At 44.6% G+C, this 11,973-nt stretch overlaps 1 protein-coding gene across 1 annotated transcript; it reads right to left on the minus strand.

Annotated features, from left to right (window-relative positions):
• Positions 1-1,553: 1,553 nt before the first annotated feature.
• PDE4B (phosphodiesterase 4B, cAMP-specific) lies at positions 1,554-11,973 on the minus strand. Its single transcript, XM_009883968.1, has 9 exons — positions 11,917-11,973; positions 8,537-8,715; positions 7,837-7,935; positions 7,536-7,700; positions 7,023-7,122; positions 6,160-6,314; positions 5,941-6,063; positions 4,728-4,910; positions 1,554-1,919 (listed from the first exon to the last, which is right to left on the minus strand). The coding sequence occupies exons 1-9, from the start codon at positions 11,966-11,968 to the stop codon at positions 1,554-1,556; spliced, it is 1,422 nt and encodes a 473-aa protein (XP_009882270.1). The 5' UTR covers positions 11,969-11,973.

The following is an 11,973-nucleotide window of genomic DNA, read 5'->3' on the forward strand; positions in this document are numbered from 1 at the left end:
CTGTGCTATTTTCATTAACTAGTTAGTCACAAGTTGGACCAAAAGCTTGAAACATATTTTACAAACTGAGATTGACACCGCTCACGATGCCGGACAAGCTTTGTCAGAAGTTTCACAGCACAATTATTACATCAGTTCACATTTTTGTCATAGAAATTCACATTGGGTTGTTCAGAAATTGGAACGTGACATTTAAAAGCCGGCCCGTTCGCGGGGGTTTCTTTGTTTTTTTTCACCTGCCCTTCCCCCACCCCCAGCCTCTAGGTTTTCAGCACTTCCAAGCGCTCGCCCGCTGCCCTGGGGGCCGCTGTGTCCCCCCCCGAGCCTGCCATGAAGACGACCCCCCCGCGGGCGGCTGCCACCCGAATGCCCTTCCTGGGTTGCGTCTGTCTCTTCAGCTATGTTCAGGTTCTTGTATTTTATGCAATACAAAAGGTTACAAGAAAAAAAGGCAACTCTTATTCCGAGTCTTCTACACAATTAACATCGCCGCCGACAGGCAATGTTAATTCATATAAATTAATAACTTACAAAACATTACAGTATATACATGACGTAATAAATACACTGTTATAAACAGTAATGGAGGTGTTAGAGCTCAAGGCAGTGCAGGAGGAGGATGGTGGACCTAAACCTAGGAAACGTGAACAATAGGCGAGAGGAACACAAATATCCGAGCGTGCAACTTCCACTGAGCCAAGGAGCTGCCGAGGGGGAACGCGCGTCACACGCTGCCTTATCACGCTTACTTACATAGGCACTGCGCTGTGCCGTGGAAACAAACGACCCTCTATCCTGCGCACGACAAAAAGAAAACCCCGTGGAGGAAAAAATACTGTTACTCCCAGCAAGCGAACAGAGACGGTGCGCGATGGCATGAAGTGACTTTAAACGGGTCACCTGGGGTATTAAGAAGACGATTAAAGGTGCAGTAATGCAAAACAGAGGGTTTCCCTTCCATTTAGTCTGTAAAAGTGATTAACTGCAATAAAGTGACAGGTATTGCCCATGAAAAAAGGAAGACTGCTCTTGTAACAGGAAGAATCAAAAAAGTATCCGTCAATTTTGAAACACTTTGTGTCGCTTTTTATACTAAACTCCGTGTATTTAATTAATAGACTCTTGAAAAGACATGAAAGTGTTTACAAAGAAGGCACACAGGTCTGCAGACAGGTGGTCAGGTGGACAGGTTTTATATGGAGAGTTATTAATCAGTAGTTTCTATCGGCCTAACTGGTATAAATTCCAAAACTAACAGTATAAAATCTCTCAGTTGTGTGTCGTTTACTCTTCGGTCACGACCCAAGCCAGCTCCAGGACAACACACCATGCTCTTAGAGCTGACAAGGCTTAAACCACAATGTCAATCACCTGTTAATTTCCTGAGCAATCATTCACTACACGATCTTTAACCCTGACTCCAATCTCAAGTAGCTGGGAAGATCTTTCAGCCCATGATAGACACAGGCCTCAGACCCAGGCTGCAGGCGAGTCCGTGAGACTGCTTGCACGCTCCTTAAGTGTTTAAAATCCACTCACGCGGGTGCAGGACATTATGTGTCGACAGGAGACGTATCTTCTGTCACAATTTCTATGTTCGCCTCCCTCTGTGAATCCTCTTCCCCCGGGTCGGCCACGCAGAGTGTCTTTGTATTGCTGAAGTAGCCGATGCTCTCGCCGTCCTTCTCCGGTCCATCCGAGTCCTCCTCCTCCAGCGTCAGTTCAAACTGGAACTTCTCCATCAGGCTCTGACAGTCCCTGCCCCGCTCCTCCAGCGGAGGAGAGGGGCTCTGAGGTATCATGCTCTGGTACCAGTTCCTGTTGTCCTCCAGCGTGTCCAGGATGTCCTGGGCATCGGGCTGCACCAGGTCAGCCCACGTCTCCCAGAGCGGATGGACGATGTAGTCGATGAATCCCACCTGAGAAACACAGGAACACGCACGCTTAGGGCAAGGGAACGGCTAGGAGCAGACGGGTGTCTAAAGAGTTCCAACACTGGTCATACATGATTTTTACAAGCAAAATAGCCGCCCCCGAGCAAGTCCCCAACCCAGCACAGTCTAAGTGCAGAATTAAGCACCTGATACTCAAAGCTGCACCTGCAACGTTGGACTAGCTTGACACCTCGTCCAAAAACAAACCTTGGAGGAAAGTTTAACTAAAAACGGGAGCCACCGGGAAAGTCGTTGACGGAGCTGCCAATCCCACCTCTGGCTGCATGTGAGATTTTAGATCTCCTCGTAGCCGTCTATTCCTGACTAGCGGCTCAGAGCCTGCCCTGCAGAACACGGGGTACACCATCACTCTGAGACACAACGTGCCAGCGAGGGATGCCTCTTACCAGCTGTTAGTGCAGAGAGGCATTTCAGACGATCATTGCCTCTCCCCTAAGCGTGGAGAAAGTTTGCTGTCTCTCCGACAGGATTCCCTGCTGACCGTGGACACGGCTGGTGCATTTATGGCAGCTCTGCCGTCGCCCCAGGGTACGCACGCGGCTGGCGGCTGTGAAAACACCAGTGCTCCCAGGGCGAGCAGCCGTCCTAACGCCGAATGTCACTGCTCGCATAGACTGCAGTTTGACCTTCAGGTGTGTCTTACTATGGTGTGTAGTTTGTACCTATTCTGAACTGTTTTGTGGTGCTGCATCTTTAAACATTTCAGCATTTCTCCTCTACTCTGGCAAAGCAGCCACCGTGTTTCTCCGCGGAGCCGGACCTGGTAGAGCTTTCCTCTCTTTTCGTGCTGTTCTGGACAGAGTGCAGAAAGCAGGTCAGCTCATCCTAAGAAGGACTCCCCCCACACGAAGGCGGACAGACCGCTGGTGCCCGACTCCCGTGGAGTGACGCGCCAGCGGTGGAAACAGTGAGGGGTTGCGGCCGAGTCCGTCAGTCCTTCCGCCGGTCGGCGCGTAAGCTCTGAGCTAAATCATTTTTCAATTGTCTGACTAAGAGGACGTACGTCCAGGATGGAGAAAACTGAATGGCCATAAAGAGGATTGAAATTCTTCCGTCTTGGCAGAATGTGTCACTTCTCTCTGCGCTCCGCTGGACAACATTTCTGTGCAGCAGGAAAATGGCTCTCAGAGGGGCCAGACTCAACGTGCAGATGTTTGCTTTGGAAATCACACATGTCTCCTTCAGACACAACAGGATGTCAATAGAACCATTAACGTTCAATTGTAACATACTGTTGAGGCAGCTTAAACAAAAAGGTGATGAAAATTTCCTGCAGCACATGTTCCGGAGCGCTTTTAAAGTGAAAAAAAAAAAAAAATAAAAAAAATAAAAATCTGTACAGTTAGCTGATGGCTTCGCCACCACCCAAAACGCTCAAGGGCTATACAGCACCGACAGCTAGAGAGCGGTCACTTTGTCACCGGGTCATTTACACAAACACCCCAAATCACTGGATAACTGGCCAGATGGCTGAGCGCTGATCTTAAAATATTTTGATGTAAAGAGGTACCACCTAGAGCTTTGAAATCCCTGCAGACTCTTTTCCCATCAGTTCCTTGTTTCGCTCCAGAACGGACATGCCGCCTCCCTTTCCCCTTTGCCACTAGTTGGGATTTCAACGGTAGCCATTTTGTGCAATTCCTGTTCTTTCTACATAGCAAAAATGCCATTTTGAAACCTCTGTGAAGTGCATATGTGAAACAAAAAATTAATTGGAGCTCACATGCGGAGCACATGGGCATTTTCTGGCCAAGCCTGGCTGAAGGATTCGTTTCTTGTTAGGTTAACAAATAAGACAGATTTTTCCAACAAAATCACCACGCGGTTGAGTGAATAATTTTGAAACCACTTGGCTTAGCCCAAGAGGACATTTGGAAATAATTATCATCAATTTTGTTACTTATTCAAGCTGAAAAACCTCGATGATGACTTGCTCGAGTCATTTAAAAACAACAACCAAGACACCATTATATAAAGACTGGAATACGTTTAGGCAAACATAAATTACCAGCTTCATTACAGACTAACCGGGTGAAATTTTACGGCCTGTGCTACACAGGTCAGAACAAAATCTGACCTTGAAACCGTTTTATCTGTGAATCAGAACCAGGGATGAGCCAGTTAATCTCAAAAAGCAAGACACATCCAGCTCCTTTTAAGGTTTGTATTGACATAAATAAGTATTTCTTTGGCTTCACCCGGCACACAGCAGCTCCATCAGACCTCTAACTTAACCGGCCAGATCACGCGCTGCTAAACGGCTCTGCACGAGGCTGAATAATGACCGACATCCAGACTTTCCCGGTGTCCTGACATGGATCTCAGCTGGGAGAAGCTCCTAACCCTGCAGTGCTACGGGGCTGGCGTTGCTGTGGATGTCTAAGGCTGGGTAGGACATCAGTAGGTTTAGGAGGTGCTAATTAAGGAGGCTGGAGGGCGTGAAGGCAGAAGAGATCTGGCAGAAGGAAGGGGAGATGAGAATTGCACTTTTCAAGCCTGGGGAACCAACTCACTCTGGAAACTGGGACGCAAACAGGGCAAAGCGAACACGCATTTGGAAATGAGGAGACGCCAAAGGGTACATAAAGGAATCTGAACAGCCTCGCCGGTCTATATGAGCTGCAGGCACAGCTGGATGTCAGGGTCAATCAGAACCAACCCTCTGAACAGCTGGCTGTTTGCCTAATTGTGCTAGAGAAAGCAGATGAATTTTGTCTCCGCTTTAAAAATACAAGCTTAGGCAGTACAAAAATGCAGCTCACAGCCAATTACCTGTGATTTTTCCACTGACGCAGTGTGTTTGTCGCACATTGGACTGATTTCCATTCCTCTTTCTCGCTCTTTGTCTCCCTGCTGGAAGAACTCCTCCATGATCCTGTCCGTCCACTGCCGGTATAGCTCCAGAGACTTTGTGGGATTACTCAAGTCCGCACAATGTACCATATTTCGGAGAACCTGCAATTACATTAATCAGAAAACTCATAAAATCAAATGGAAAAAGAGGACGGTTTCAAGCGGTATCTGCCTGCTTAATTCAGAACATTTAACCACAAGACTCTTCGATTATGCAACAGCCTATAAAAATACTAACATCGAAACATCTCCGTATATGAGACTAGCTGCTACGGTCTGCCTCAAAAGTAGAACGTGTTCTATGTTTTCCAGACGACTCGATCCTTACACGGGATGCAGTTGTGGCAATGCTCATTACATCATACAGGTTTGTTTTTGAATGCAGGTGCTTCCCACCATTCAAAATTTATTTCCCCGCTCTCAGATGGTTAAATGCTCCGACTTCATTAAATGAGTAATATCCCTTCCACACACACAAAAAAATGTGCCTGACTAACTGTGGCCGCAAGGATTTAGACAGCAATGGAGTGACCTGTTTTAACATCAGCAGTCTGAAATAAATTAAAAAAAAGTTAGGAGAGTTTTCCCATGAATCTGTTCTTAAGAAGCTGGCCATCAAAGCGGAGAGATCAGGATGTATCTTGTCCTGCTAACTACGTAACCCCGTGCCAGTACTGCTTTGTCATTTCTGTAAATCAAGGATTAGATTATATAGGGAACAGACTGTACATCACTAACTTCAGCTCAGTGCGAGTCACTTTAGGTATGGAGTTACAAATTAAATTCTTGCTATCTTGCAACACTATAGCAATCCTGCTATACTTTTTCAACAGGAGAAACTAATGGGAGAAAGCAGCAAGGAGATTCAGGAGCCCTCAAAAACTCAGCCTCGTAGATTAACTTCAGCAGAACGTGCACGTTTGCAGTTCCACGCTCTGAGTGTTAAAAACATAATCCTCTTTACCTAAAACATATGGGACCACCTTGTACCTCTCTGTGGTGCCGAACAGAAGAAAAAAATTTAGGTCAGTAGCTTCTACAGATGGTCCATTTAAAAGCCACAGGAGAAACAGGAGTGTGTTTTCTTCAGTTCTAATCAAAATACACAAAATTCAGGAAACGGCTCACGCACCTGTATTCTGTCTGTGTAGTTGTCCAGAAGGAGGACTCCTGAACTGGTCACTTTCTTAGTTTCCACCATAGTCTTCAGATCAGCTAAGAGACTCATATGCTTGGACATATCTGTCGCCAACACCTTTAGAGAAGTGAAAATAGGATCTCAGTGCAGGCAACCATACAAAGAAGCCAGTTTTTTGTTTCAGAAGAGGAACAGCGTGTGCACAGCTCATACCATGTCGATCACCATCTTCCTGAGCGTCTGACGCTGTTTCTTGGTCAGGTTCTGGAAGATGTCACAGTGCTCCTCTTGAAGCAGTTTGAACCCCACAGCAAGATGGTGGTTCTCCAAAACGGATTCGTCGTTGTACATCAGGGCTAGTTCGGAATCTAGCAAAGCAACAGAAATATGTGACTCCAGCATGTGAAATGTGTGATTTCAAACAGCAAACACTTGTCCTGGGTACTGAAATGTTTATCTGTATGCAATAAATTGGGAAAAGTTCTCTTTTTTCGCTTCATGTGTGCCAAGAGCGTACACTTTTCTAATCCAAGCACATATGTATATAATATAAACAGCCCTTTGCTCTGTTCTGATGAACAAAACAGTACTCGGTTGACTTAGTTACGGGCTTCAGAATCACTGACAACAGAAAGCACGAATCCTGCAAACGCACTTTCCAAAAAAGAACACTACCCATATTTTGGAATCAAGATAACGTGCTTAGCCTGTTGCAGAACACAATATGAACCACAATATTTAGCTTTATTGTTGTCAATAGCAATAGCATTATTTATCTTACGTTAATGATAAAATTTGCACTCAGGACTGGAAGAATTATTATGCGTTAACAAGTAGTAATTTTCACAGGATTCAAGGGCACGTTGCAAATTGTACTACAATAGCTTCCTTTGTTAGGAATTTCATTTTAATTACTGCTTTATTTCAAAACTTCTAACGAGTTTAGAGCACAATATTTGGAGAAAGCAATGCAGTCTGAAAGTCATAATTCGTGACCTCGCTGTAATGGAAAATGCATTTCCATTAGTTTCCAAGTTTGCAGATGAAGTTGTTACTGCATTTGAAACAACACTCACTTGTATTAATAAGAAATTGATTGGAGACCCCGGGGTGATCCACATCATGAATTGCAGCTGCAAAAATTGCGGCAAGGATTTCCAAATCGGTGAAGACGGCCTAGGAAGGAAAAAAGGAATTTGTCAGGAAAGTCCTTATGTTTTATCTCTCAAGAGTTTGGGAGGCTGATTTAGAGAAACAAGTTGTGCTTTTTAAATTAGTTTTCTGAGAACAAGACATTTACTCAGACGAAAGGCACACAAGCAGCATGCGCTCCTTAAGATGAAACAGAGATTACAGGCAAAGCTGCTGCTGAAATTCCTTAATGGTGATTTCCCTGGCAGTAAACTCAGCCCTCAGAGGAGCAGGCAGCACACTGCTTTTTGCAAGTCTGAGCGCTACCGGTGACGGACTCAGCTTAAGGTTTTTCTCCTGCGTTCACATAGGCAGTGTGATGTTTTTAAGCTGCCATCCCACATTAAAACACGACGATTGCCCAAGACAAAGCACTTAGCTCAACCCAGGTAACTCACATCCAGCGCGGGGGTAGAGAGCAGGACATGGGTGGACTGGGCAACATCAGCAGCATGGAGGCTGTTGTGGTAAGCTACGTCCGAATGGTAGTGGTCTTCTAGCGTCATCATGTACGTTACGAAAGTGTCCGATGAGATCTTGAACGTTTTTAGCAGATCTCGCTCCTGTATAATAAATGGTACAAGCATACATGCATATATCAAATAAGGGTGTCATACTGTAGAAAGGCAACGAAACAGAAAGCAAATAGAAACTAAAATAGTGTAAAAGAACAGCAAATTTGATCAGAAAATCACGAACCTGAAATATAGCATACATAATGCAGGTGAGCGGCCTGTTGTGGGAATACCTTGCAACGTTGAATATGTTGAGACACCACTTATTCAGATCTTCCAGTTCCTTTTCAAAGGACAAAAAGAGAACGGTTACAATATTTTTCGAGACAATCCTGCATTTATCACTCGCACCACAGCTTTTGCATTTTCCAAAAGTTTAAAAAGATGCCAATTCGATCTTCATTATGGTAATTAAGTAAGTGCATGAACACGCATACTTTAATAAAGTACACGAACACAGAGTGACTCTGTGTCACACAGAGTAACGAAGCACTTGTACAAGGAGACGACATTTCTCTGTGTGGTTGGGGAATTATTTGTGATGTGTGTTTCCAGGTCGCAAGCAGAAACGCCCTGCCAGTGTGAAAGGCCCCACAGCCAGTTTGCTGGACATGGCGTTGTTATACATTCCTGTGTTTGATAATTGCTCTCCTCAGCCTTCATCACATCTTTTTTTTATTATTTATAGGGATATGTTCAAGGAATTTATGACCATAGAATACGCCGTTAGTGTCTGGTACCATTAATTACAGCATTTGTAACGGCCACATCATTTCAGGGATACCGATTCCAGTTTTATAGGGGGGAGGGCGGTCCATTCAGCCAGTCCATCCCCAGCTTCCAGATAATACATATTCTCCCAGAACTGCAAGAATCTGTCCTACCTTGGCCAGATGGTCTTCCTTTTCTGTTTTCACACCGAATCGTGAGATGCTGGTGTTATTTAAGCTTGAACTATGCATTAATTTTTTCACTCCACTGATCTGTGTCATGAGCTGCTGTTTTTTCTTCTTCTCTCGGTCTTTCTGGGTGGGAGAAGGAATCTCCACATCATTCTGCTTGTCTGTAACAAATAAAGATGAAACGAGTCAACATCGTTTGCAGTGCGAACACACATCACACCCCCCAAAATCAACCCTTAGCTTTGCTGATTAAGTGGCTCTGCATACCAGTTCAAACCCATGAGTTTCTGCTGAGGACATTCTCTAAGTCGGGGACCGAACTGAACCAAAATCAGAGCAAAACAGTCACATAACCTCTCTCTGCCCTCTGCAAGACTGAACTTTTCCATTGAGCCCTGCTGGGAGATGAAGGGCCAGGCTGCTTTCATCATAGCCATTTTCAAGCTGCATCGCTTGGGGACGCAGCACATGTCCAGGAGCTAGCTCTCCGTGACTGAAGGACCCCAGGTTATGCTTATGGCTAGATCTCAATTAATGTTTATTAACTGTTTAAGGAAAATAAAATATATATATTCAAACAACACATTTTTCCTCAATAAAGTACATAAACGTATATTTTCACATTCACTCTACTGATACTTATTAGGGCCAAACCCACCTCCATACCCCCTGCTCTTAAAACACCAACCCAATAACAAATTGGTGTCGCTGATTTATTCAAGGTTTGCCCTTTACAAATATGTACAGAATAACACACAATGCACAGGCCATATTTCTATTGTCATGATCAGAGATAGTAACAACTTCAGTGCACATTAAGTAGGCCCTTAGTGGGGCACAAACTTGGCTGTGGGGACGTATTTAATAAATAAATCTATCCACATATACTACTTATTGCCTTTACAACTTATTTATTTGCTGCATTAAAATGGAGATACAGTGGCTCATTACTTCCATGCTAACCATTTTTTCATGAACTTGTAGAAAAGGCTACTATAACCTCTTTGTGCATCTCTGAGGACCTCCGGAGGGACTAGGCATCGAGGCATTAGTCACTTTTGCCTTGGCTTAATTAAAAATCTCTGAAATAAGAACCACCAGTGTGTCTGCAATTAAGAAGGAAGCCATTATTCGCAGCAACAGTCGAGCTGACATCAATGGGTGTTTCCCTTGTGTGTTTTTGCTGAACAACAGCAGGACTTCCCTCTATGTAATCTCCTTAGCAATGACTAATGTTAAGGCAGCGTAAAATGGACATTCTTGAACAGAAATCTCTAATTTGTTAAATCGTGTCCCCATGGTGGTGGCACCAGCAACACCCCTCGCCCCTTAGGGAAGGACTTGCGCTGAAAGGCCATCATGATCTTCCCCGTTTACGTGATGTGGCCAATGAGAAAACCACTGTTTTTCATCTTTGTCCTTCATACGGATCTGAAGCTGGCGTCCTCGCTCTCACTGACCAAATGGTGACAGCAGGACTCGTCCCTCTGCAGAGGACGTTGCTTCTTGGTGCTCCCTCAGCTCATTTAATAAAGTCAAGACTGAATGAAGTCACGTGATCTAGTTTTATTATCTGTAAGTTATCCCCATCTAACAAACGCTGTTTGGAGATGAAGGAATGTCCCATCTACATATTTATTTTAGTTTGTTTGTTCAACTTCCTCAGTTGTAGACTCCTGTTATTTTGTGTGTTCGTTTGATTTTAAACCTTTTTTTTTTGGGGGGGGGGGGGGGTAATTCATAAAAAGGTAACAGCATGACTTCCTAGAAAAGCTTTAAGATCATAGAATGGTTTAGGTTGGAAAGGACCTTGAAGATCATCGAGTTCCAACCCCCCTGCCATAGACAGGGACACCTCCCACTAGACCAGATCCTTTTAAAAGCTTTACTCATTTCTTTAAAAGATGAGCAATCAAGTTGCAATCTGGCCCTGTCTGGAGAGCCTGCACCACTCGGCATTAAGATGGCCCTTAGTGGCTGAGTGGCCCTCATAGTGCCACGAAACGGCGAGGATGTCACCATGACAGGATACGTGAGAAGAAGCAGAATGGGAACGAACGAGACCATTGGGAAGACCCGCAAAGGGAAAGGCAGTTACCTGACCCAGCCTGAGCTGGGGGAATAATACAGCTTCAGCTAATCAGCCCCTGCTGAGATAGACCCCACTAACCTGAGTGTACGTGGGGTTTATTAGGTTTATATCAGTTCCGCAGTATCAAGCCACATCGGGTGTTTCTGCCACGGCACATCCTGCTCCAGAGACGTATGCCTACTGGCAAGAGCTGATGAACAACAAACCCCCTGGAAATGCCAGGGCGGCCACGCTCCCTGGCGCGCTGTGTACGCCCCGGGCTCTCCAGCCGAAGAAGTGGCCCGCTGGCTGGCAGCTAGGCAGCCTTGCTTCTCTCCCCGGTATTAATTCATGTTCTGGATGTCATGATTAAGCTGAGTGATAAGACAGGGCCGATGGATTCCCACAAAGCAGCTACAGACTTATATGGATTATTAATGATGTGATGTGTCCTAAATGCACGCAGCAGTTCCAGTTGCAACTGGCTATTGAAATCACTTTAAAATCCCTTAATGGAAATAATTGTGTGTCACACAGTGAACGCGTTCTGGGCCATGAGTCCCCCACGAGCTCCGGCATCCCACATACACGCAGCATTTGAAGCCGTTTGGACTCAGAAATATATATATGAGGGTCCTGTGCTAAGCTTCGTTTTATATGCAAATGGTCACAAATTCTAAAGCTGCTTGAAAACACAGAAAATTGTATTTTTCATAATAAGAAGTGTATTTTGTAAACACAGAGGATTAGTTCATATGGGTAGTCCTATGAGCTCCAACAAAACTAATGACGAGCAAAATATTCTCTTTAATCTTTATTCTGACTTTCAGTGCAAAAATGAAATATATAGATTACCGTAAAAAAATATATATGCTATATAAAATGACTGGCCTCAACTTAATTGTCTTAACCCTGTCTCTGAAGGGGGAAGGTGCTTCTGTATGAGGCAGTAGTTGCAAACACGAGAGTACGCAGTTGGGCTTGTGTGACTTTGTCCTTTCCATAAGGTCAACACCAAAATCAAATACATTGCATAACGCAGCTACCAATAGCTTAATTCAATCTGAACAGAAAAATCGTTTCATTTGCAGAGGGAATTCTTTTGTGGATAGACTTATTCAAACACTGTGTTATTCTCCTCCCCGTATCCATTTTGAAAGTGAAAAATCAAAACATTTAAATAATGCTCTGCCCCAAAGGAAGACTGGGCACCAGTATCGACTGGTGGCTATTAGGCTGCCATTAATCATTATCTTTGAGTCACCCGAAAGCTTGGGATGCGACGCCTTACCCAGGAAAGTGTTGGAAATGTACTCAGACACCTGGTTGCCGGAGCGGCTCATCTCGG

Source organism: Charadrius vociferus, unplaced genomic scaffold, assembly GCF_000708025.1.
Source record: "Charadrius vociferus isolate BGI_N301 unplaced genomic scaffold, ASM70802v2 scaffold423, whole genome shotgun sequence".
Classification (NCBI taxonomy): domain Eukaryota; kingdom Metazoa; phylum Chordata; class Aves; order Charadriiformes; family Charadriidae; genus Charadrius; species Charadrius vociferus.

Excerpts from the sequence above, each read along its gene's own strand:
- PDE4B (XM_009883968.1), bottom strand. The coding sequence starts at position 11,968 with ATGAGCCGCTCCGGCAACCAGGTGTCTGAGTACATTTCCAACACTTTC. Across the intron at positions 7,936-8,536 it reads AGGAAGACCATCTGGCCAAG|GAACTGGAAGATCTGAATAA; the intron begins GTAGGACAGATT and ends TCCTTTGAAAAG. Across the intron at positions 1,920-4,727 it reads CGTCAGTGGAAAAATCACAG|GTGGGATTCATCGACTACAT; the intron begins GTAATTGGCTGT and ends TGTGTTTCTCAG.